This window comes from Canis lupus, chromosome 4, assembly GCF_003254725.2.
Source record: "Canis lupus dingo isolate Sandy chromosome 4, ASM325472v2, whole genome shotgun sequence".
Taxonomy (NCBI): Eukaryota; Metazoa; Chordata; class Mammalia; order Carnivora; family Canidae; genus Canis; species Canis lupus.
This window is the reverse complement of record NC_064246.1, coordinates 59,432,596-59,458,105: the sequence shown is the minus strand read 5'-3', so window position 1 is coordinate 59,458,105 and position 25,510 is coordinate 59,432,596. Positions and strand designations below refer to the sequence as shown.

Below are 25,510 nucleotides of genomic sequence, written 5' to 3'. Positions count from 1 at the left end.
AGCAGGGTCGTCTCTTACAGGCCATGGTAGTGCCCTGGTGAGGCTGCTCCACGAGGGCACTTGCAAGCTGGAGGAGATCGGCTCCTACAGTGAGGAGGAGCTCCGGCACCTGCTGAGGCAGTGTGGCATCCCCTTTGGGACAGAGGACTCCAAGGTGAGTGGTGGGGGCTTCCGTGCAGACAGGGACTTAGGGAGCAGACTGGTGGTTTGCTTTCTGAGCAAGGAGATGAGCATCTGCAACAAGTGCCTCTTGTGGTACACAAGGTGCTTGGCTGGCAGTCAGGGAGACCTGGGGGATCATTTGCAGCCAGGTCATGACAGGTATGCAAGGCCTTTCCCTCCAATCAGTTCTTCTGGCCAAGGTAATGGGTCCAGACTCTGGGGTCAGGAATACTGGTTTTCCCGCTGTCTAGGTATGACCTTGGATAAGTTATCTTTCATCTCAGCCTCATTTTCCTGGTTTACAAAGTGGAAATAACCAAAATACTGACCTGACAAGGTTGTGAGGAAGGCGTTTTGCAGTGTGTGGTTATCGCCTCTCCAGGCCCTTTGTGAATGAGCATTGTTATATCCAGAGAGAGGGGTAGGGAGAAAGGGACGGAGGCTATGTGTGTGTGCATTATCCATTCATTATTTACTTTTCTTCAAACTAATGTTCTTTTGAACATTTTATGCTTCCTTCAAGTTCAGATTCAAATATTAGCTTCTTTTTGAAGCATTCCCTACCCTGTGAAAAGTAGGAAGACCCCCAGGCCTCAAAGACTCTGGCACCTTGATCACTCTGGCTGGCTTTCTCTGGGACCTGGTCCTTTCAGGGCGTCAGAGTCCCCATCTGTACCTAAGACATTAAGCTAGTAAGGCTCCAAGGCATACTCTGACCTTGACAGTTTATTCTCTTGCTTTGGGTATTGAAGTGAGCATTTGGTGCTGCACACCAAGCCTGGTCCCTTAGCATTTACTACTTTGTTTTTAATCTTGTCCTGCTCCAGGAACAGCTCTGCTTCTCCTTGTTGGCTCTCTATGAGTCTGTACAGAATGGAACCAGAGCTAGACAGCCCCCACCTCATCTCACGGGGGGTAAAATCTACAAGGTGTGCCCCCATCAGGTAAGTGGATAATGAGGAGCTTGGGGTGAATTTGTCCATGACAGATTGCCCACACAGAATCTGGTTGATCAGCTTATCCTGTGGGAGCTGGCACTTAGGTCACTGGACAGCCTGTGGAATAGCTCATTTTGGGTCAGATGCCACCCTTTGGACTAGGAAGGGAGCTTGGGTCATCATCAGTGAATATTAAGCACCCTTTCGGATGCTAGCCCTGTGTCAGTTGTTGAAGGTACAGAGGTGACTAGTGAAGATGTCATTCCTCTCTAGTTGACCTCACTTAGAGAAGAAATAGAGCTACCATGGCCTAGGGGGCTAGCTCTGAAGGAACAAGATAAAGCCCTGAGATAGAAGGCAACAGGGAGCTCCTGTCTGGCGCAGCCAGAGAAGGTTGAAAGCCCAATGATGAGCTATGGAAAGAATGTTCCAGCAGAGGGAAGGGTGACCACTAAGTCCTTAGTAGGGAAACATGGTGAGCCCAGAAGAGGAAGACTGGAGAGGTAACCAGAGACCAGATCATGTAGTGCTTTGTAGGCCGCAATAGCAGTCTGGGTTTCCTTCTGAGGGTGGTGAGGGACCCACTGGACTCTTCTGAGTAGGAATTGGGGAAGAGGTAGTTCTGATTTGGTTTAAGGAGGGCACACCTCAAGTCTGTGGAGCGTGGACAGGGTAAGGCACTGGGATAGCTCTGGGAAGGTTTCGCACTGTATGACAAAGCAGGTTCAGGAAGATACTGGGGTTGAAGACCCACTGAACAGGTACCAAATGGGGGAGGGATTCCTAGCAGAGCCCTCAGTTCACTCAGCTGCATGAGTGGGCATGGCAACTGGCTGTCAAGAAAGAATCTGATTATCAACTTCTTCAACAAAAGCCGTGTTTGAGGGGCAGGCTTGATGCCTTTCCCCTGGCAGAACAGACCCTGAGCAGAGGACTGTGTTTGTTGACTAGGGACTGGCTCATGAGAAGCACATGACCACACAGCTGTGAGAGCTACAGAGCTCAGGGCTGTGATGGGCGAGCGGTAGCACTAAGAGGTTATAACTAAGACTGGTGGGGGTGAAGGAAAGGAGGTGGAGGGAGACACTGGGTCCCCACTGCACACACAGCTCCTCCTCCCCAGCAATGAAGTGGCTCCTGGGAAGCACAATCAGTGGAGGTGTTTACTAGTTTACATGGGGTTCCCATCTGGGCGACATATCCGGGTCTGGAGGGGAGCTGCTCAAAAGCCCAGATGCTGAGACCCCATCCCCAAAGGCTGATTCCTTAGGTTTGGGATAGGGTCCAGGAACCCCCACGTCTAACCAGCTGTTAGCTGCTGGGGCTGTGTGGCTAGGAATTGGAGCCTGTGGACTAGATGGTACTTAGTAGGGCAGTGTGGAGGGTGGGGTTGGGGACCTCTTGGCCTCGATTGAAGACCAGATGCTCCCAGCTGTACTCTCTCAGGAAGTCAGGGATGAGTTGGCAACTTTATTTAGGGACAGAAATAGGAAGCAGAATGTGATGGGCTCTGGCAGGACAGCCATGGCTTTAGTCATGAAACCTGATTATTCATCTTTCTGGGAAGAAGACTCAACTCTGTCTGCTGATTTCTTAACTCTGTGCTATGCCCTCCATCTCCCTGCTCAGGTGATCTGTGGCTCCAAGTATCTTGTGCGAGGTGAGAGTGCCCGCGACCACGTGGATCTGCTTGTCTCTTCCCGCCATTGGCCACCTGTCTACGTGGTAGACATGGCCACACCAGTGGCCCTGTGTGCTGACCTCTGCTACCCCGAGCTGACCAACCAAATGTGGGGGAGGAACCAGGGCTGTTTCTCTAGCCCCGCAGAGCCACCTGTGGTAAGTTCCCTTCTGAGAAGCTAGAATAAGTCCCACAGACTGACCATGTCTCACCTCCTGGTTATTTGGGAAGGCCTTCTGGGAACCATCTCTAGCATCCTTTGTCTCAACTAATATTTTGTCTTGATGCTCTGAGCCAGCATTTACTGCACAGATTTTTACTGACCAAGCCCTGTATGTGTGTGTGAGTCCCCTACATATCACTTAAGAGTGCCCAAGGTGTCCCAAGCACAGATATTTTGGGTCAAAGGGGTTGCCTTCCAAGTACTGATAAGCCTTTAACAGTACTGCCTCTGGGAGATGTCATGCACATTGGCATACTAAAGGCCTGGATCAATCAGGTCTTGGGTCTGACTGAATATAATGCATGGCATACCGGTTGTGATCTAGAGGCCCAGAGGCTTAGAAAATGCCACTCTAGCCAACCCTCTCCTTTTAGGAAAATGTAAAGTAAGGTCCAGAGAGGGGAGATGGACTTTGTCCAGTGTTACATAGCAGATAAGTGGCAGGACCCTCATCTCAGTATTTTAGTGCTTTGTACCAGGCAGTGATTCCTACCAGACATACGTGCACTTTGCTGGAAGAGCCGTTAGGACTGGCAACAGGAAGAAGGGGACGTTATCATCACTTACCTTCTCCTTATTCCCAGGGACTCACTGGCTCTGGGAGGTTGTGCCAGGCACTGCTGAAAAGCACCTGAGCCTCAGTGAGAGCCCCGCTCTCCACTCCCCTGCAGCCCAGCCTGAAGTGACTAGGCATGGTAATAAGCAATAGCAGCTCAGGTAATCTAACATCTGTTCTGGGAAGTGGCCTCTGTGACTGTCACTGTCCTCCCAAGGGGACGGAAGCCCAGGAAGAGGAGAGGGGACTTGCCCCAGGAGATGTGAGCATATGTGGTAACTTGAGGGTTTCAGTAGGGCTGACTGACACCACCCCCCTTCACTCTCACCCACCATACAGCTTTTACCATAGTCATTCTCTCATGTCAGAGTGGTTTCTTATCTCTAGAGCGTATCCTGCCCAGAACTCTTGGACCAGCATTATACCGTGGACATGATGGAGGCTGAGCACTCTGTCCAGCACCCAGTCACCAAGACTGCCACACGTCACATCGTCCACGTAGACACACAGCCCAGTCCTGGTGACCCCAGCACTGGGCACCACTCTTCAGCCCTGTGCCCTGAGTTGGCACCCTATGCGACCATCCTGGCCTCCATAGCAGACAGCAAACCAAACAGTGTCCGCCAGCGGCCCATTGCCTTTGACAATGCCACCCACTATTACCTCTACAACCGCCTCATGGACTTCCTCACCAGCCGTGAAATTGTCAACCGGCAGATCCATGATATTGTGCAGAGCTGCCAGCCTGGCGAGGTGGTCATCCGAGATACCCTCTACCGCCTTGGGGTTGCTCAGATCAAGACAGAGGCAGAGGAGGAGGGTGAAGAAGAAGAGGTGGCCGCAGTGACAGTATAAGCTGGGCTCTTGCACAGGGACTGCACCGTCTCAAGCCATAGTGAGGCCCTTGCCCAAGGCAGATCCATCCAGGGGACTGACGGGAACGTTCACCTTTGGGGAGGCCTCTGATGCTGGGACTGACCAAAGAGCTTCCATTTCCTGAGCACGGTGGGGCCTGGGGTCCGTGGTTCTCAACCTTCTGGGGGTCAGGAGAAGCACCAGGACACTCCTTACTAGCCCTGAGAGAACACTTGGGGGACATCGTATGCTCAGCGGAGAGGAAGGGAGGGCTGAGGGAGTGCTGGTAGCTGGTGGCTTCCCTGGAGCCTCCTGTGGGTCAGGGTGGAGAACCTGGGGTAGGCTAAGGCGGCGGAGTCCGGCGCTAGGTGGGGAGGCTGCTGCGGTCTCTCTTGCCACCCCTGGGGAATGTTCTTTCCAGCCCCTGCAGCCACATGACTTCCTTAGCCTGTTGCCTTTGACTTGGGGCCTTGGGGGCCTCATTAGCTCTAGGGGTCCCTTTGGGCTCTTGATTTTCCCAGAGGAGGGATGCATTTTCCTCCTCCTCTTCCTCCACCCAAGTTTAGGGGAAGCTGAGGAGGGAGAAACAGCCACAGCTCTCTTCCAGGACTGTCTTCTCTGCCCTGAGCTTTGAGGAAGAGGATCCCCTTCCTCCTTTCCCTGGCCACTGCTGCTGCATCCTACATCCTTTCTGGGCCCTGGACCCTCACCACAGAGGGGATGTGGCCCGTTGGCATGACATAACCTGGCGGCAGTAGGAAAAACTCCCTTCTGTGAAGGGGAAGCAGACTGGGCCATAAGGAAACAGCGGGACTGGCTCAAGTGCCTAAGGTTTGCTTAGGGCACGGGAATTGGCCGTGTGTTATTTAATTTATTGAGAGGAGTGGAGTAGGTGGCTTTTTTCCCCTCCTTCTTCCCCTGCCAAGAATAAAATTTATTAAATTATCTGTTTTGGTGAAGCAAGAGTCAATTCCATGCTCATTGTGTGGGGTGCAGTGTGGTTGAGCATCTGAGGTGCCAAGCTGGTCACTTGACATGGAGGGTGGAAGAGACCCTGGGGAATCCACAGGCCCCCCAGGGACACAGAGAACTGGAGGCCAGCTGTGTTAATGCTGTTAGTTTAATGACTGAGACATCCCGCAGGGCAACTGTTAGTTACGGGGAGTCAGCTTGGAGTGCATGCTGCTTGCTTGGTGTGGCCAGCCACACGGGCCCCTGCCTTCCAGCTCAGAATGATAGGGGACTGGTCAGAACCCCGAACTTTTAGCTGCCACCTGGCTCATTGTAGCGACCAGATCCAGAGCGAGTGGGGCTGTAGAGACCAGGTTAGAGGGCGCGGACTAGGAGGTCCAATTCATTCTTAGGAGCCACCCTGCTCTGAGGCGCCCGAGCCAGGCACAAGTCTCTGAGCACCCTTCTGCTCTTGCCATTGCACTCAGCTACAGGAGGCGTCCTACTCTGACAAAGCCCAAGAAGCCTGGTTTTCCCAAAGTTGATAGGCACAAAACCGGTCCGTTTCCAATGAGATAAGAGGGAGAGTAGGGAAGGGGGTTCCTGGGAGTGGGAACAAGGTTAAGAGGGTGAGCTGGGGGTTCTCCCCTTTGGCATAGCAAGCATGAGGCCATAGCATTGAGAACAGTGGGCGGGGGGCTCAGCCCTAGCCCCTGACTGGCAGTGATGGCCCAGGTCCCGGAAGGGTTCTTCCCAAACTCCTGTGGATCTCACATTCCTGAGATTCAGAGCTGGGCCGAGCTGTTGAGTGAAATGACCAAGGGCAGAGTCCGTAGGCTCCCCGCCGTGGTGCCCCATCCACAGTGGAGTTGAAGCTTGGAGGAAGGGAAAAGCAGTGCTTCCCGGTCGTCTCCTCAGCAGAACTGGTAGTTGTTGGGCTGCAGCAGGGGCTGGGCAATATCCCCCTGTTCACAGCAGGCCAGGTGCTCGCTAGAGCTCTCCTCCTCTGGCTCACTACTGCTGCCACTGCTACTGCTGCTGCTTGGCAGATTGGTGTAGTCCTGGGTTGGAGAGGCCAGGGGTGGTCAGTCCTGATGGTTCAGGCCCAGCCTGGCCTGCTGGATCCACCCACCCACCCTGAGGCTGACCCCACTCACTGGCTCTCTCCTGTCTGCTTGGGCCTGCTCCTGGAGGAGGGAGCAGATCTGCTGGAAGGTGGGTCTTCGGGTGGGCTCCAGGGCCCAGCAGGCCTGCATGACGCTGTATCTGATGGGACAGAAACTGCTTATGGATCTGGGGATCGTGACACAGCTGTGCGCGGCAAGCAGGCACACACACACCCCCCCCCACACCTTGCAGTCTTGCCCAGCAGAGGTCCTGAAACCTAGTGAGAACGGGCCTGACGCAAGACCTGTGCCAAGCCCTTGACCTGCATTATCTTAATCTCCCCAGTAGCCCTTGGGAGGTATTTATTTCATGCCCATTTGACAACTGAAAGGAGAAAAAGCTCAGAAGTGTTCTCTTGCCCAAGCTCCCAGAGCTAAGAAGGGGCGCTCTTGCTGCCGGTAGGTGGTTTGAGGGCTGGGCTGAGAGATGAGTAAGTGGCTAACGGGAGACTTAAGGGCAGGCGGGCTGCAGGGGCTTGGGGCTGGTGAACCCGATGGGGCACGGGGAGCGGCTGTGCTGAGTGGCCAGGGAGGAGTGCAGTGGGTGGATTCATGGCCGGCTGGCCTGTGCAGAGGCCGCGGTGCGGTGGGGGGTCAGCAGCTCCTGGTGGGCCAGCTGTGCTGAGGCAGTGGAGAGGCCGCAGTGGCTGCAGGCTGTGCAGTGAAAGGCTGGCTGACACTATGGTTTGCCAGGACAGAAGAAATGACAGGAGCCTGCCTTGAGGTCATGATAAGAGTCTGATTTAAAAATCATTTGTGTAACCAGTCCCAGTTAGGAGACCTCTGAGAACACCCTCTAGGCTACCTGGGAAACCAGTGCAAACCCTGAACTCGCTCTGAAACAGGTTTGGTTTGGCCCACTGTGGGGGAGGTAAAGCCTGGCCCTGGACCACCCGATAGGGAGACTGGGACCAGGCGCACTTCTAGCCCCTTCAGCCAAAGCCTGGGGTGTCTTCTTTCCTTCCTGGGGTCCCTCACTTACATGTTCTTGGGGGCGAATGCAGGCTGGGCCATTTGGTATCCATCCTTCACTAGTTTATAGAACTTGCTGTTCACCAGGATGCCAGGGTAGGGGTTCAGCCCTGCAAAGGCCAAGATCGCGTAGGAGACCATGCTCAGTGCTCACCTTCATCTCCCCACACCCACATACATCTTGGGAAGGCTGGGGTGCGCATTACAAAGGCCGTAGGCTTCAATAGAACTGGGGGGTTTTCACGCAGGCCTCGCAGTTACACCCAGAATTCCAGCACAGGCTTTGGAATAAGATGTTAGAGGAGCTTGTTGAAGGGCTTAGCCCAAGTCCCTGGGCCTAGTGCTCCAAAAGCAAGATAGGCACATTACAAGAGAAAACTGCATCGAGGAAGTGGCAACTGCATGGGCAGGCAAGTGAGGGAAAAGGTTGGAGAGGATGCCTGGTGGCGTGAGCTTCTGCTCAGCCCTCACGGGAGCTGCACTGCTTGGTTTTCAGACTCTTTGCCCATCATTTCACTCCCATCAGCCTTTGCTCCGCCCTGGGCACCAGGTATCCTTGAGTGGCATCCTCCATGAGTTATCGGACACCATGGTAACAACACGAGTCAGCCCCAGGCCGATCCTGCACTGGGCCAGCGGCTTACCGAGTGAGAAGATTTCCCAGAGCAGGATGCCGTAGGACCAGACGTCACTCTGAACCGTGTAGACACAGTCAAAGATGCTCTCTGGAGCCATCCACTTCACGGGCAGGCGGGCCTGGCACAGCAGACACCGGTCATCTCGGACCCTGGCTCACCCCCGCTCCCCAGCCTGGCCCACCCTCACATCCCCGCACTCACATTGCCTTTGACGATGTAGTTGGAGTCATTCATGATGTCCCTGGCCAGCCCAAAGTCCCCAATCTTGGCCACACGCCCACTGGTCAGCAAGACGTTTCGGGCTGCCACGTCCCGGTGGATGCACTGAAGGGAAGCGCTTGCAGGGTTAGTCTCAGCCCCTCCCCTACTTGAGCCTGAGGTGCTGGGGGGGACCAGCCAGGGCCCCAGAAGGCCTTGGGCTCCTCATTGAGGGGGTGGGCATCAGTCATGGTCCTCTACTCTGGCTCCTGTCCCTACCTTCTACTGAGACCCAGGTCGGAGAAAATTTAATGCTGTCAGATAGTTTAGTATTTAAAAACCACCAATTGCTGTGGCCCTCTGGCCCTGAGCACCAGGTCTTGACTTGGAGCTAAGCAATCTGCTCGGGCAGAGAAGTAGTGAGCCCTGGCACTGGGAACAGCCTCTGCCCCCCTCGCTGGTTACTAACAACAGCACCTGCCACCTCTAGGGCTCTACCAAGCCAGGCTCTTCTCTAAGCATCAACCCACATTATAACCCTGTGACTATGCCCATTTTTATAGATGTAGAAACTGAGGCTCAGAGAATCGCAATAGTTGCTCAAAGTCGCACAGCAAATGGCAGAGCCAATAATCAAACTCTGGACTCCCAGATCTGCTGTAAGGAGGACGGTCACAGCTCCCACTCACTGGGCCCTTCTTGGGTTGAGTGTGTTGTACACATACCCTCACAACACCTTCTCATACTCTCACAACAACTCAGGGAGTTCCCTTTATCAGCCCCACGAGACCGTGTGCTTCACAAGGGGACACATGGGTTGTCCTGTTCACACTGTTGACCCAAACCAAGGAATGAAGCCTGTTCTTGGAAATGGGGTCCTCTGCAGCCTGCTGCACACCAGGGAAACGGGGCTGCGCAGGCTGGGGCTCTCCCTGTCCTGCGGAGGAGGAACTCGCAGGCACAGGTTTCTCCCACTCACTCCTAGAGGCAGTGTGGCCGCTGCCCACTTGCTCTCTGCCACTCTGGCTCCTCCTTAGCTCCATCACATGCTCCCCTTTCCTCCCCTTCATCCTCAGTCATCCAGCCTCATCGGGGTAGGGGTGGGGGAGAGGTTCAGCCATCCCCCCTGCCCAACCTGATCATGCTCAGACCCAGTTTATGACTCACGTTCTTGGATGCAAGGAAGGCCATGCCCTGAGCCACCTGGCTCGAGAAATGGAGCAGGTCCCGCAGCTCTAGTGGTCGCCCATCCTCTTTGTCCAGGTCTGGTGTGGGGAGAGATGTCACAGCAGCCCCATCGCACCCCTGCCCCTCCCTGCCCAGACCCCAGCAGCCCTTCTCTGCACAGCAACCCCACCCCCACCCCACCCTGCAGCCCAGCACCTCCTCACCTTGTTCAGAAAAGGAGTCGTTTGACGAAGAAGTAGAGACAGGCCTCATTTCCACGTAGGTGTCTACACCCTGGCTGGAGAAGCCGCTGTCCCTGTACAGGAGAAAAGGTTGGGGACGGCGGGTGAGTTCTTATTGCTACACCACTCAGCTCAGGCCTTGGCCTCACCAATGGGCAGGGAAGGACAGTGACCTCAAGGTCAACTTGAACATCCTTTTCTGACCGGGAATCCCATGCCACGTTCTATGTGAGTAAACATTGATCTCTGCTTGGCCTTCCATGAGGAAGCTGACAATTTGTTCTATCGCTGGGCAGCTCTCTGCCTGCTAGAAAGCTCTTCACTGTCCCTCATGCCGGTCTGCCCCCTGGGATTTTCCTCCCGCTGGTTCTTGCTCAAGGGCCATAGACAATTAAGCTCCCTTTCCCCATAACAGCTCTGCAGGCATTTGAGCATATTCTAGGGCCCCTTCTTTGAGCCTTCTCTGTCTGGACAGTGTCTCTCACCACTTGGGGAGTTGTCAACTCTCCCTGTGCCCAGACCACCTCCAAAACTAGGGGCAAAACCCAGTCATTCACACTTTGAAATCTGGCCAGGTGATTCCAGGGTGCAGCCTGAGTTGAGACCACAACTAATTTGTGAGCCTATGAATAGCGATCTTATTACTCAGCAGGTCTGGTGGCCTGAGCTCCTACATTTCTAAAAGTCTCAGGTGACGCCTATGAGCTCATGCTTTGAGTTGGCAGTTGAAGAAAGCACTTCTTTAGATTGAATAGTCACTACTGCTTCTAATATTCCAACTAGGTATGATTTCTGGACTCTCTCCACCCCCTCCTGTTCCCTCTGTGATGAAGATGTGCACCTTGACAATACCCATACTCTAGTGTTCCCAGAAAGAGAAGGGAGTGTCTTATTTATGCTGTGACCATGGCAAAGCCATCCCCTCCCTTGGGTTAGAAACTATACTTCCATTAATGTGGCCTGGGAACCCACTGGCAAGATTGGTTCACATGCCATTTGCCCTTGAAGTTGCTCCACTGAGCACTTTCCCCACCTGTATGTTTGAAGATAAGAAGTTAATACTTTACTTTAGTTCTCATTTTGATTTGACCTGGCCTGAGGTTCCAGCCTGCAGGGGCCCAGCGTGAGCTGCCCTCTCAGAGGGGCAACAGAGAATAGAAGAGGAAGCAGATCCTGCCAGCCCTCATATTCGAGGATACTGGGTGGAATGAAATGGCCTCCTTCCCCTTTCGCCTCCCCAGGCTTGGCAGCTGACAGTGGCTAAGTTAGGAACCCAATGTATACCCTTCTCGTTCTGCTCCTGTCTCGGCAGCCTGACCCTGAGGCCCCACACGCCCCAAGACTGAGACTTCAGGACAGTGGTGTGGGCTTAGGTGAGTACTGGACCAGGAGTTCAGGGAACAGAGTTCTAGCCCAGGCTCCGCCTCTGCCCCTGACTCATGTGTGACAGGGAACTGGCCACTTCCTCTCTCTGGTTCCCCATGTGGCTTTGTCCATCTGCGTCCGGGTGGCTTCCAGGAATCACAGCATCATAGGATAACAGAGTAGGAAAGACTCTGAGAGGTTCAACCCCCTGAAAGCTCACCCCAGGGAAACTGAGGCCCAAGTAGATCAGGGACCTGGCCACAGTCACATTGTTTTGCACCTTCTCACCCAACAAACAGCAGACTCTGTCCAGGTGCTGTGCAGCCAGCCCCTGACAGCATCAGCCCCTGACAGTATGGGAGAAATAGGGCAGTTGCCCCCAAGATCTGCCCATCTCTGCCCAGAGCCCTGAATGGATCTTGTTTGATCTTTTATATACATTAAAGTGATGATTTTATTAATGCCTGTCTCCACCAGACTCTGAGCTGCACATCTTTGCCCTCAATACTCCTAGAACATAGTAGATGCCCCAGTATTTGTTGGATGATAGGAACAAGTAGTAGAAAAGCTGAGTTGGCCCATATAATCTGGGGTGACTTCTCCCCATGGCAGAGATAGGAATGCGAAGGCCACACAGCCACCCAAGCCTGAGTTAGCTTTACGGCCACACCCAGGGCTTACCCCTGCTCCTGTCCTTTGCCAGGATCTTACCTGCGGACATATTTCTTCTCCAGGTGGATGTTCTTGTAGCCAGCACCTGCCCCGGGGTCCTGGCCCACACTCACACTGGGTCCCAGCATGGCCTCAGCCTTCCTTCGCAGAAAGTTGAGCAGGTCACCATAGCAACAGTACTCGGTGATGACCAGAACCGGGCCTACAGCAGCCAAGACAGTGGGGTAAGGGCACATGGACAGGAATATGAGGTGGGGCAACATGGCCCCCTGGAATGGGACTCGGGAGTCCTAGATTCTAATCCTGTCTGTGAACAGCTTTTTCTGCTCTCTGCATCTCAGTAATCCCATCTGTCTAAAGCAGAGGAATCTCAAAAACTGTAGCTGAAGAATTCTTTCTTCAAAGGAAGTCTATGGTAGTTCCATGGGTTCCATGGGTCAAAGCTGCTCTGGAAGAGGAAGGGAGAGACTGGAAGTCCTGACGGGCCCTGAGGCCCATCTGTGGTGTGTCCAAGTGTCTTTGGATGGGAGCTTCACTCTAGATCCCCAGAATCAGACTTTCTGCACTCTAGGGATCTGCACTCTATCCCCTCTCTGGCTGACTCAGACACCCACCAAGGTCAGAACCACTGATCAGAGCACACAGAACTGTCAATCCGTCATAAACAGCTTCTGACCAATCCAGGCACCTGGTCCAGGAATTTGAGGAACTCTGAGGTCTATAGAAATCCTACAGTCACTTGGAGGAGATGGGAAGGAGAGGATGGAGTGAGGTGGCCCTGGGCCCTGAGACACTCAAGAGGCTCCAACACCATGGGCTCCACTGCCTGCCAGGACCCCTCACCTCCATGGGTACAGGCTCCCAGAAGGTTGACTATGTTCTCGTGCTGGCCCAGGTGACTCATGATCTTCAGTTCCGACATGAGGGCCTCCTTCTCGTCTGCGTGAGCTGTGGCTGGAAGATGGAACCACAGGTCCCATAGATCGGGAGAAAGCAGGACATAGAGAGTCACACAGACAGACGGGAGACACCCAGGAGAGCAAGCAGGTGCACCCAGTGCCCCAAAGTGATTAGTGACCAAAAAAGGGAAAAGGAAAAATGCAGACACACAGATGGCACTTAGGGAGAGAAGAGAGGTGGCTCATCCCTGAACTGCTCTTAAGTGGCAGAAAACCAAGCTGTGGCCAGACCATGGCCCAGGGTGACCTCTGTGTGCCTGGCCTCTTTCAGGCTCCATCAGAAGCCTCTCCTGACCCAGGAGTTAGCGGGAGGCTGGAGCTCACAAAAGAGGCCAAGAGTCCTTGCCCCCAATCTCAGGCCCTGTCCCCCAGGCTCTGATAGGCCAAAAATGTGGGTGGTGCCTCTTGTGAGGCCAGGGCAGGCCCTCCCCTAGCATACCCACCTTCTCCTGACTCCCCCAAATTCCCGAAGCCCCTGCCCCTCACTCACACTTCAGCATCTTCACAGCCACCTTCAGGACAGCATCCTCCTTGCCCAAACCAAAGGCTGTGGCCTCTACCACCTTCCCAAAGGCACCGGCTCCGAGAGTCTTCCCTGTGACACACACACAGACACACACACATAGCCTACTTAGAGCCCTGGACGACAAAGGGCCCTTCATCTGAGGGCCCACAGGCTCCCTGCAGTGCACCATGACGGGAGGGCATGGTGGGTGCTGAGATCCCATCTCACCAAACTGCAGGTTGTTTCGTGGAAACTCCCACTTCTCATTGTAGGGCAGCTGGGTGGGGTCAATGAACGTGTAGCTGTTGCCCTCGTAGCTCTCGATGATCTTCCAGCGCACCTGGTACTTGGGCTTCTGCAGGGGAGAGGGGAGGCATATGTCAGCTGGACCCACAGGCGGATCTGGGATCTCATCCCTGACCCCCGAGAACAGGGGTGTGGGCAGTTCCAAGGCAGGCAGGAGGAGGCAGGGGTGGCCTGAGATGCGGGTGGGAGGGGCTGGCACTGAGAGCCCTGTCCCTGCCTGGATTGGCCTCACCATGTGACCTTCCCTTGGGCAAGCCTTTGTTTCCCCATCCCTGTATTGAAATGCGTGGACAGGGTCACCTCTGAGAGCCTTGGCAGCTCTGACAACTTGGTAATTCTTGAGCCAGGAGGGAGGGGAAGATCTTGAGCTCTACCCATTCATCCATCCATCCTCCCATCCAAATGTTGTCTAGTTTTATTCTTAATTGTGGTAAGCTACATACAACATAAAATTTACCATCTCAACCAGTTTTGAGTAGACCCTTCACTAGTTCATTCACACTCTTGTGCAACCCGTCTCCAGAATTCTTTTCATCTTGCAAAACTCATTAAGTGACTCATTAAGCGTCTCATTAAGCGACCGTACTCATTAAGTGACTCCCCATTCCTCTCTCCCCTGAGCCCCTGGCCACTTATCTCCTGAATCCGACGACTCTAGGTACCTCATTTATTTGGAATCGTGCAGTATTTGTCCTTTTGTGACTGGCTTATTTTCCTGAGCCTAATGTCTTCAAGGGTCATCTGAGTGTCAGAATTTCTTTCCTTTTTAAGGCTGAATAACATTTCCAGACAAATATTTCACCGGGTTCCTATTAGTGCCAGACACCATGGATTCAGACCCGAAGAAGATAAAGCCCCTGCCCCCACGGAGTTTGCATGCAAGGGGCTAAGACAGGCCTTCACCTCAACCAAATGTATATGTCTGACATTTTCGTATAGTGCTGTGGAGAAAATAAAACCGGGTAATGGGCTAGAGAGTGCTGGTCCGAGGGCAGGTCAGGGAAGGCCCCAGAGGAGGTGCGAAGCCGGTCGGATGACCGTCGCAGGCTCAGTAGGTAGCAGGTGCAGAGGCCTGCAGTGGGCAAAGTCCTAGCCAGTGTGCGGGGCTGGAAGCTGCCGTGGGCTGCAGGGAGGTGGGGATTGTTCCAGAGGCGGCAAATCTTGAGCACTGGGATAGGTGAATGGATTCCCTCCTACCTGCACCGAGGAGCCCTTGAGGGTGGGATGGAAGTGAGGGAGACGTCGGACTTTATATCGGTAAAGCAGGAGGGAGAGGCCAGAGCCAGATCTGGGGAAGAGAATGGCTGCCTCCCCTTCCTGCCCAGGGTGGCAGCTGCCTGGGGGCATCATGCCAGGGGGGGTGCCCCTGAGAAGTGCTGATGGAAGAGGGACTTTAGGGGGAAAGTGGAAGCTGGGCTTGGATGGTAGAGGACACTGAGGCCTTGGCTCAGCAGTCCCACTCTTTCCGGTCGGCCCCTGGGGACAGGGACCAGCTGGGCTGTGCTTAGCAGCTGGGCTCCTTCTCCAGGCACCCAGCCTGGGGGAGCTAAAGGGTACGTGAATGGGTGTTGGGGAGGCAGGCAGCCGGGGGCTGCAAGTTGCACCAGATGAAAAGACTCCAGAGAGCCGTAGGGAAGAACTTCCTGATGGCAGTTTGGGAGAGGAGACTGTGGTTAGACACAAAGAAGAACTTCCGGGTTCTGACTCTGGAGGGAGCCTGCGGGCAAACTTAACATCCATGCCATGGTTTGGGGAGGAGAGTCGGAAGCAGGAGCAAAGGAGGAGGCTCCCGAGTCACAGAGGACTCCAGCCTCGTGTGGGGTGACTTCCCCAGCTCAAAACATGGAGAGAAAGCCCTGGGGGGGTGGAGGGGACTCTCTGACCTCCCCCAGGCCACTTCCATCTCCAGGGGCTCCTGTGGCCAGAGCTGTTTTTCCTCCTCGCCACTTCTCCTTCTGGCCCCTGCAGCTGAGTCAGCCCCCTCCCCAGCGCTGCCCCGCCCCCAGCCAGGCAGGGGTGTTGGGGAAAGGGGGGGCTCCAAGGAGGAAGATGTCCTCTGGCTGGATCTCTGGTCTCTGAATCTCAGACTCTACCTGGAGGAAGACGCAGCTCGCCCCCCCCCCCCACCTCCCCCTCCACGTCTCTGGCATCCCGACCCCTTCCTGGGAGGCAGCCTGCAGCTCGGCTTCTGTGCCCTTGGCCGCCCAGGGCTTCTCCCTTGGGGTGCCCGCCTGACGGAGAGCCCTTCCAGGGAAGTCGGGACGGGCCACCTGGGCCAGGTTTCCTAATGGCAGTAGTTGTCCCTAATGGCAGCGTGCTCCCTGAGCAGCCCCTGTGGCAGCACACTGGGTGTGCGTCATCTCACATCTCACTTACTCCGTAGGACAGGCCCAGGCCCAGGCCTCACCCCACTTCCCCTCAGTGACTGAGCTGGGCAGGCCGACCTCCAAGTCCTGTGACCCTCCCCATCTAGGCCTGCCGGTTCTGGGCTGCTGGATGTTCTCTGTCTTAGGAAAAGGTAGGACCTCAACACTTCCCACTGGAAACCCTGGGGACCCTCCAGTACTGCCCCAGTTGGCCTCCAGGCCCCAGAGCTCAGTTCTGACTCCAGGATCCCAACCCTTCCTGCCTCCCTGCCTCATCCTTTCCTCCTTGCCTCCTTCCTCCTTCCAGCCTGCTGACTCCTGCCTTTTTCTCCCCCCCACCCCCAGCCCCACCCCCGTGGTCTCTCTAGGGGCCAGAAAGGTGATGACTCAGGCCTGAGGCAGAACCAACCCTTCCCCCTCACTGCAGGCACAGGCAGGGAGGCCGGGCCAGGCTGGGTCCCCAGTGCAGACGCAAAGCTCAGAACCCCATGGGGCAAAGCAGAGGGGACTTAGACGGAAGGGCCTAGAGGCAAGAGCATGACCATCTTGACCCCTTGAGGTTTTGTCCCATGGGATGCCCTCCTTTTCTTGGCCTTAGATTGATTGGTTCAGGGGGGCAGTTACATTTCCTGGATGGGAAACAAGGTGGCTGGGACCACATGTTCCAAAAATGGTCCCATGGAGAAGAGGGTAAGGTGTCCCCAAGCCAATGCTGGCCCGGGGAGCTGGGCACCTCAAGGTAGAAAGGGCTGGAGAGGGAACTGGGCCCTACTCTGGAATCTCTGCAGGAGTGTCCTGGGCTGAGGAGGCAGTTCTAGGAGGGGCAGTGGGAGGCAGTTTTCAGCTCCATAAAAGGAAGAAGTTTGCAACAATTGGAGCTGCTCAGAGAAGGAAGAGGTGGCCACAGGAGTGAGTTAAGGCCTGTCCTCAGAGGTGGGCGAGCAGGGCCCAACAACCACTGTGGGTGTGTGGTCAAGGAGATGCCCAATCTGGGACACTCCTACAATCCCAAGATGCATGAGCTAACATGGGTTCCCCGGGCCACTTCCTCCTGGCACAAGGGCGTGCAGCTTCTGTCCTGAGCACTGTCTGTGCCCAGCGCCTTGCTAAGTCCCCTACATGCAGTCCCTTGTTAAATCCTCATGACAACCTGGTGGGGCGGCCACCATTATTAAACCCATTGCAAGATGGAGAAACAGAGACACCTCCAGCTTCCCCTGAGTTACCATAGTTGGAGACTGGCAGAGGCAGGATCCACATCCATCCAACTCCCAACCCCTGGCTCTTAAACCAGACTATCAGTAGGCTCTTGGAGTGTCAGAGGAGGAAGACTGGTAACCAGTCCCATGGTACAGGTGGGGAAACTGAGGACTAGAGTGGGCAGTGAGTCAGCCAAGGTCACACGGCAAATAAGAGTTTCAGAGCGGGACCCAGATCCTTCAAGTCTTGACCCGGCAGCTTTGCTTCTTGGAGGCTGTGGTCAAAGCTGCCTCTTCAGGCTGGGTGTTGGCATGAGCATGAGAGCTGAACCCATGGGCCCCCATGGGCCCCCTCATCCCATCCACACTAAGTCCTCTTCTCATACTAAAACCCCCAAGGCAGGGGTGCAGAAGAGAAGGCCCAGAGGAGGCCCGCAACGTGGGTTATTCACCCCTAAATCACATTGCTCCCTTATTCGAACCCACTGATAGCTCTGAGCCTACAGGATGGATCCCAACTCCTTGGACTCCCCAACCTGCCTCCTCTTCTAGGCACCAACATTTCTAAATCTTGCCTTGGTGGTCCCCACCCCACCCCACCCTCCCCCGGGTACACATTGCCCTCTCCCCCAGAGATACTGTTTCCATCCCTTACCGTCCCCCTGCTACACCCTGCATTCTCCAAGATCTGTCCCACTCATGACAACCACCTTCTCCAAGCAGTCTCCCTTCCCCACTAGGGGAAGACATCCATCCCGCTCTGACCTGGCCTCAGCCACTGTTGCAGGGGACACCACCTTTTGTGTAGGAAGGCAGCGAGGCGGGGTGGCAGGAGGCCTCGGGCTGCCATGTGGGAGGCACCTGGGACCCTTGGGCCGGTTCTTCAACCTCGCCAGCCCTCAGCGCCTTTAACTCTAAAATACCGACTGCCAAAAAAATGAAATAAAATACTGACTGCCAGACAGTCCCTGCTCCCAGCTTGTCGGGAGGGGAAGATAAGATGATTCAGTGTTTCACATGATGACTAGGAACATGGTTTCTTAAAACCCAGCCTCTGCCACCGACCAGCCGTAGACTAGGGCAGCTGCCTCCACCTCTCGGAATCTCAGCTTCCAACTCTGTAAAACAGGCCTAGCGATGCTATCCGCGCGCTGTTGTCGAGGACATTCAGTGAGAGGAGGTAAGTGACAGGCTTCACAACATTGCCCCTAAAATTGCCATCGCTGACTGAGAGCTCAGGGTGACAGGCAGTGCGCTAAACGTCAATGTGCCGTCCAGGGCAGCTTCCGTTAGCAGTAACTAACGAAGGGGATGATGATGGTCAAGCCTTCCTCCTCCACTAGACCGCCCACCACCCGACGTGAGACACAGACCCGGCCCCGTGAGGCCCTCTCTGTGTGCTTGAATCCCCCAGGGGGACAGACCCCCATGTTCCTGCTCGCCCGGAACACCATTCCTCTCCCCACTGCATCCTTGGCTCTGTAATCCTCACCCTCCCTTTTCTGGTTGTTTGACAGGCAACCACCTCTTACTCTAGACAGTGAACCCCTCGAGGGAAGAGCCTCAGAGGCTCTGAGTTTTGGCTCACTCAGCACCCGGCTGCTCATGTTAGCATACAGTTGGTGCCCACTAAAGAGCTGTTGGCTGAATGGCTGACAGAATGAGGGAGCTTTTAGGGGGGCTACAGGGTGGATTCTCGCAACCTGGTGGCACCGTCCCAGGGTCTGGCTCATTCTGGCGCCCGGATGCACCCTCCCCCCGCCACTGCCCTGCCCAGGCTCACCTGCTTATATTTGTAGAAAAGCAGCAAGAGCAGCAAAAGCAGCAAGACCATGATGGACATGCAGGTGACCAACACAGGCGTGAAGAGCGGCTCGTCAGGAGGCTGGATGTGGGCTCCTGGAAGGGGTGGAGCAGAGGAGTAAGCCGGCAGAGGGGGCCTCCGAGACCTCCTGCCACCACTGAGATCAGGCCACTGCACTGCCTGGAACACAGTAGGTGCTCAATAAATGCCTGTTGACTGAACAAAGTGTCTTCTCACCCAGAAGGCCCCAGAGCCTCAGGGAGTATTCCTATAGACCTTCCCCCAGCCAGGAGCAGGGAGGACAGCCCCTCCAGTTTTGCTCACGCCCAGCCCCAAATCCTGCTCAGTCACAGCCTCTGTGGCTGGGGAGCCCCTCAGGTCGCTGCAGTACCCCCTCCTGCCAGTACAAGGAGCCTCTGCAGCAGGCTGGCCTAGTGCCCAGCTGTGGCTTCTGTGTGTACGCATGCACGCATGCACACACTCATGCACACCATACACACTCCCACCCACCCCCACCCCCAGGGATGGGCGTTCACCACCCACACCTCCGGACAGCTCACACAGAAAGACCTAGCGCTTGGACTAATCTGCCGTCCCAGCATTTCCCCCACTGCTTTCTCGAACATCCCTTGGAACCACAGCCTTTCTGAGGGTCTGAAAGCTTGGCTTATGGCCCCTGGGCCTCCTCTTCCCAGATCAATAACCTTACTTCTTTCAATACGTTTGAAGGACACTGTGTCCATCATCTTGCCCAGATCAATAGTGTGGGGGTCTGAGGCCAAATCTCCCCTCTGCCTCTCAAGAGGCATGTGACGTCGAGTCTGTGACTTCTCCCTAAGCCTCTGGTTCATCGTCTCCCAGGTGGGAAGGAAAATAGTGCTCACCTCCCAGGCTTGTGTGAGCTGAGACAATGACCGTAAGGTGCTCAGCACGACGCCTGGCACAGCGTAAGCACTCAGCGCACCATCCGTTTAGATTTGTCCACATACGCCCCCCAGCAGTGAGGCAGAGCAGCCGCAGGCAGCTGCGTGTGGAGTCTGGGCCTAGTCGCAGCTGCTCCGAGGCCCCCGCAGGGCCCCCGCTGAGCTGGGCACAGGCTCGCCCTGCGCTGTCCGCCCAGAGAGCCCCGCCAGGGCCAGGCACACAGTGGTGCTGAGTCCTGCTTGGCCGAAGTCTGAAGGTGCGGCGGGTGTCTGCGGCTGCAGGCCTCTCACTCACACTCAGCCGGAGCCCTTGTGTGACAGGGAAAGGCACCCCTTCCTCTAAGCAGACGCGGCCTGCGTCAGTGCCCGGCTAGCCATCAGCACCCCTGGACAGTGGCCCGGAGTGAAGGAGACTGTATCTGGAGGGAAGAGTGTCTGAGAGGGAAGGAGGAGGCTGAGGGGGCTGGCCCTGAGGTGTGGTTGGGCTGTGTCCACCTGTTGCCTGTCTCTGTCCCCGTGCTCGGAGCTGCACGGATGCCCCGTCCCCCTGTGCATCCCTGAGTGCCTGGCACACAGCTCATGCTAAATACATACTTGCGAAGCCACGCTTCAGGCTGCTTTCTCTCCGGACCTCATGGCTTCCTGCCCTCCGCTCTTCCTCCCCGCCCCCTGTGCTTCTAGTCCTATGGGTTCTGGACTCCTCCACCTGCCTCTTCAGGAGACCTTTGTTCAGGAGGTGGCTGGAGTCGGACCCAGACAGGTGGAACTCGGTAGGGCTGGGATCTGCTCCACTTTGGCCCTCCGGCTCCGGCTCCCTGGCTCCCTGGCTCCCTGGGGCTGGGGCAGTTTCTTGGGCCCAGCTCCCACGCTGGCCTGGGAGGGGTGAGGGCTCACCTATGGAGATGGGCCTGAAGGCCTGGGAGCTGTTCCCCACGCTGTTGAGGGCCCTGCACTCATAAGTCATGTTGTGTTCCATGGTCCCCATGGCCAGCAGGCTGTGGACGATCACCTTGTGGAAGGGCTCCTGGCTCAGGACCTCCGAGTAGGAGTCCTCTAGGACCAGCGCTTGGGCCTCATCACATCTGAGAAGAGCAGAGTGTGGCTTAGAGTTTCAGGATGCCCAGTCCCTCGGCCCCTCGGCCCCTCAGCCCCTCGGCCTGGGGTGAAGAAGGTGAGCAGAGCCGCTTACCTATCTGTGTGGCCTCTGCACTGCAGCCATGTCACATTGGGCTGGGGATACCCAGAGGCTTCACAGAGCAGTGCGTCAGAGCCGTTGACAGTGGTCCATGTGATCCTGACCTCTGGGGGGTCTGAGGAGAAAAAGAGGAGTGGACGAGGGAAGGATCAGCCCCAGAGGCCCCAAGTCCCCTGCACTGAGCTGCTTTCCCTCCATCGTCCATCTGCAAGCCCCAGGGACCTACAGGCAGCCCAGGGACCTTACTCCCCAGCCCCCTAACTGAACTCCCGCTCCCACCCCCACGCACCTGCCCCATCACTCACATCGTAGGGTGAGCTCAAAGGTCAGAGAATCCCCGCCTCTAGTGTTTCTGGCCAGGAAGGAATAGCGACCAGCCTCTGAAGGCTTCAAGCGAGGCAGGGAGAGGGTGGAGGTATACCTGCAAAGAGGGGCAAGCTGTCTGGAGTGAACCCCAGTCCTGGTACTTGGACAACCTTCCTAAAGGGCTTTTTTATTTTTGGTAAACTGTCCAGGACACAAAGGCCTTGGCTGAGCCAGGCACAGGCTGAGTGCCATTGAGACATGGGAAAATCAGCAAACCCAATCAGCAACCCAATTCCTTAATTGCTTCTCTCATTTGCAAAGTAGTTTTGTCCTGAGATTTCTTCCCTTTTTTTTTTTTTTTTTTTGTCCTGAGATTTCATAGAAATGATGTCTGTGAAGTGCCGACCCTGGAAAGCACATCAAAGCCCTCCCCCCAGCCCCCGAATGTATCTACTTACACCACCATCACTGGGTTAAGCAGTCCCTGCTCAAAACACCAGCACCCAGGTTAGCTGCAGCCCCGAAAGCACCAACCCTGCCAAGAGGGACTGTGAGAGGGATGAGAGGCAGGATGTAGCCCCAGGGCTGCAGAAACCAGGGTTCAAGTTCTTGTGCTGTTGTTTCTTAGCTGTGTGATCTTAGACAAGGTACTCAACGTCTGATCCTTTGCTTCCCTTTCTGTGAGGGTTACACTGATGGTTATTAATTCACAGGCTTGGCCTGGGGACGAAAGGGGCATATATTCGGGGTACTTGACTCAGAGCCCAACTCAATGTAGATTGCGGTTATATACCAATTTAATGGTGCCTTTTGTTACAGAAAAGACCCAGAAGCAAATGCAAATAACAGAAGTTATCCTCAGCTGATTCCAGATAATTTTTCCTTTTTTTTTTTTCTTTTCTTAAGCTCTATTTTAGCATTTGTCCATTATGGACATGCACTGTTTAGGTAACAGATATGTTTTTTAAAAATAAACTACAGCATATCATTATAAATTACACTGGGCTAATACCCATGGTATTCAAAGGGCAATCTCATTCAGCTAGACCTTAGGCATACAGAACCCCTCTACACACCTGCCTCTTAAGCTGGAAGAATTTAACTTTTTTGTGTGACTCAAAGTCACCATCATGAATGAACACATCCATCACATGAGCTCAGTTTGGTGGCTGTTTGGTGACCAGGTTTTTCTGCCCTGTGCTGGATGACCCCACACTACCGTGTTTGGGGGATCTCCAGAGTTTCTTTTTTTGCAATGTCCCTGTTGTCTATGGATCCCTGAAACCTGTGCATGGACCACCCCCTCCCAGGGGTCTATAGACTCTAGATTCAGAACTTCTGCTTTAGACAAGGAGAAGCTAGAAATCCTGACCAGAATAGATGAGAAAGGAACTGGGAGGAGAAAAATGAGGAGGACAAGGAAACATTTTTGTCCTGCTGAACATTTTGTTCTGTTTTGATTCTGAAATTTGGCAAGCTGGAAGCCAGGCATTCATGAAGTCTGGGCTTCAGAAGCTAGAAAAAGAACTCCGGAGAGTTCTGGAGTTAGAAGTTGGCTAAGGGAGTATCTAGCAAACATCTAGCAAATCCCTAAATAATGGCAAACATGTCTCCTCTCCTAAGTCAATTAATGATGAAAATACTGGCTGGAGATGGTGTCAAGGACTCCCAGGCTGCATGGGGACCCTGAGGGAAAGAGCTCGACAGTAGAATAGAGATGTCTGTCAAGAGCGTGGGATAGGAATGGGTTGCATGCACAGCGCATGCTTGCTGTTCTTGAGTGCCGTACTCTTGTTCAGACACAAGTGGGTAAAGAAGCTATTGTTTTAACACCTGCTACTGGTGTTCCTCCTATAGACGAGACTCTTATGTAGTAGACAACCTGGTTACACCACTTTGGATGGGAAAGTGACACCCTGAGGTCGTAAGGAGACAGAAAATAGACTTCTAACATGTTGTGTGTGGGAGATAAGCCAGATTCTAGAAGTGGAAAGAAGGGGGAAAAGGAGTCAGATGGCACTTTATGAGAAGCATTTTGAGCCTGTAGAGAAGAATGAGCCCTTTAAAGAACTTTTGATGTATATGTGATTGTGTGATGCTAGTTCTGTCTACCCCCTAAACCCATGTATGCGGTAGATTGCCTGTGTAGTCATTATTAGGAGGGTGTCTAGGAGTAGAAATCATGAAGCATGGGGCAGCCCGGGGGGCTCAGCAGTTTAGCGCTGCCTTCAACCCAGGGCGTGATCCTGGAGACCCGGGATCAAGTCCCACATCGTCGGGGTCCCTGCATGGAGCCTACTTCTCCCTCTGCCTGTGTCTCTGTGTCTCTCTCTGTGTCTCTCATGAATAAATAAATAAAATCTTAAAAAAAAAAAAAAAGAAAAAGAAAAGAAATCATGAAGCACTGTCTTCTATATTTGGATTGGCCACAAAAGAAGAGAATTAATGGGATTAAGAATTATTCAGTGAAAAAAAAAAAAAGAATCTTCAGTGAGCCTGAGAATACACACCCCAAGAAATAGTAGAACTCTTGAGGAGGGCATTGGATTTTCCAAGGATGTGGGACAGAGGGGCAAGCCAATTTTATCAAAGTCTCAAACACAGATGACTGATATTGAGGTTCTATAGTCAGGAAAAGTGAGACCCGGAAAAGGGAAGGGATTTATTTGATCCAGGTCACTAGCAAGGCTGAGATATGACCCAGTCAGTGTCCTGCTTCCTGGCTGAAGTGTTCCCCTTCTGGCTGTGGGGCCATCCAGATTTGAGCTGACAGGTGGTACCTGTATGTGTCCTTCGTGATGACAAACTTGAGTTTGGCCTGCTGGTCGGAGAAAGGTCCCAGATAGGTCCAGTTATAACCTTCCAGGCTTGGGTAGGCCTCCACCTTGACTTGGAGATCGACCTTCTCACCCACAGTCACTTCCTGGAGGAGGCTCTGCTCAGAGGTCAAGTTCAAGTAGGCACTCTCTGGAAAGCAGAACACGTAAAGATCTGGCATTGCTGGGAAGATGTCTCAGTTTATTTGCTCATTTGGTGATCCACCCATTGACTCAGCCATTTAGCTGGACCCTTCCTGTGTGCACCAGGTGTGCAGCCCCCACCCCTAACCAAGACTCATGCTCTGGCATCTCCCTTCCCACCACAGCCCCACAGAAACCCAAACACTTCGCTGAGCCCCTGGGAGAACTCGGACAAATTCTTATCCTCTTTGCTACCTCTGCCTCCTTATTTATATAACCAAGAGATTGAATATTTTGTGTTGGTATAACCTTTGAAAGTTTTTCAGTGGCAAAAAAATCAAAGTGGCAAAATGCAAAGACACCCTCACTCATTTCCCCTTCTTCTGGTTATAGTTCAGGCAGTGAAGCTTCCACATCTAGCTCTAAGGAGGGCATGTGACTTAGGCCAGCCAGTCAAAGTAGTGTGTCCCCTTTGGACCAGTGAGTGGTTTAGAGTAGGCACATGAGCCCTTGGGTCCTTTGACACTTACTTCCATGATTTTTGTTGGAGCTCTGGGAAAGGAGAAGCCCTAACTCCAGGGGGTTGTCAAGCCTGATACTTGAAGGAGTCCACAAGAAAAATGTTGAGCTGAGAGGCAAGAAGCAACAGGTTCTTGTCCATATCAACTGAACACCAAGATCCAGTTCACCTGAAGTTCAGATCCATGGGCTTTTTAGCTATAAGGCCAATAAAATCCTCTTGTGATCAGGCTAGCTCAAGTTGATTTCTGTTACCTATGCCTGAAAAAGTCCTGACTTGTTTCTTCTAATTAAATCTTGCATGAATTAAAATCAAGTTGCTTTGGTTGAATCTCAGGCAGAGGAGCTATGGCAAGAATCCCCACTTACTCACCCTCTCCATGCCTCTCACGGAAGCTCCTGAAATACTTTTTCAAATCCCCCAAGACTTTACAAAAAGCCTGGAACTAGATGATCTCTAAAGGTTCTTCTCCTTACTCGTCTATGAAATCTAAAACTCACTCTTTTACCTGCCTGCTCCTAAGTCCCTTTGGCTCCCCTTGGAGCCATACAGATTGGCATTCAAGGCTCTCCTCAATCAGGTCTCTCTTTATGCCCGTCTAGCTGTCGCCCCTCTTCCTACACACACACACACACACACACACACACACACACACACACACATATATTGCTCCACCCATCT

The 25,510-nt window shown here is 54.1% G+C and overlaps 2 protein-coding genes across 4 annotated transcripts in view; one reads left to right on the top strand and one right to left on the bottom strand.

Annotated features, from left to right (window-relative positions):
• HMGXB3 (HMG-box containing 3) overlaps nucleotides 1-5,374 on the top strand; it is a 47,087-nt gene extending 41,713 nt beyond the window's left edge. For all 3 annotated transcript variants that reach the window (XM_025434402.3, XM_025434401.3, XM_025434400.3), the window contains 4 exons: nucleotides 21-154; nucleotides 990-1,106; nucleotides 2,730-2,939; nucleotides 3,948-5,374. In XM_025434402.3, coding sequence (XP_025290187.1) covers nucleotides 21-154; nucleotides 990-1,106; nucleotides 2,730-2,939; nucleotides 3,948-4,415 — 929 coding nt within the window. In that variant the 3' untranslated portion in view covers nucleotides 4,416-5,374. The remainder of the gene's footprint in view (nucleotides 1-20; nucleotides 155-989; nucleotides 1,107-2,729; nucleotides 2,940-3,947) is intronic.
• Nucleotides 5,375-5,517: 143 nt separating this feature from the next.
• The window catches only part of CSF1R (colony stimulating factor 1 receptor), a 29,986-nt gene continuing 9,993 nt past the window's right edge, over nucleotides 5,518-25,510 (bottom strand). Inside the window, exons 6-21 of the mRNA XM_025434403.2 lie at nucleotides 24,130-24,316; nucleotides 21,349-21,464; nucleotides 21,038-21,158; nucleotides 20,743-20,930; nucleotides 18,905-19,020; nucleotides 13,479-13,605; nucleotides 13,236-13,340; nucleotides 12,630-12,740; nucleotides 11,826-11,988; nucleotides 9,732-9,823; nucleotides 9,508-9,605; nucleotides 8,344-8,466; nucleotides 8,149-8,260; nucleotides 7,515-7,614; nucleotides 6,524-6,632; nucleotides 5,518-6,427 (exon numbers count right to left, since the gene is read on the bottom strand). Of these exons, the coding sequence (XP_025290188.1) occupies nucleotides 6,281-6,427; nucleotides 6,524-6,632; nucleotides 7,515-7,614; nucleotides 8,149-8,260; nucleotides 8,344-8,466; nucleotides 9,508-9,605; nucleotides 9,732-9,823; nucleotides 11,826-11,988; nucleotides 12,630-12,740; nucleotides 13,236-13,340; nucleotides 13,479-13,605; nucleotides 18,905-19,020; nucleotides 20,743-20,930; nucleotides 21,038-21,158; nucleotides 21,349-21,464; nucleotides 24,130-24,316 (2,015 nt within the window). The 3' untranslated portion in view covers nucleotides 5,518-6,280. The remainder of the gene's footprint in view (nucleotides 6,428-6,523; nucleotides 6,633-7,514; nucleotides 7,615-8,148; nucleotides 8,261-8,343; nucleotides 8,467-9,507; nucleotides 9,606-9,731; nucleotides 9,824-11,825; nucleotides 11,989-12,629; nucleotides 12,741-13,235; nucleotides 13,341-13,478; nucleotides 13,606-18,904; nucleotides 19,021-20,742; nucleotides 20,931-21,037; nucleotides 21,159-21,348; nucleotides 21,465-24,129; nucleotides 24,317-25,510) is intronic.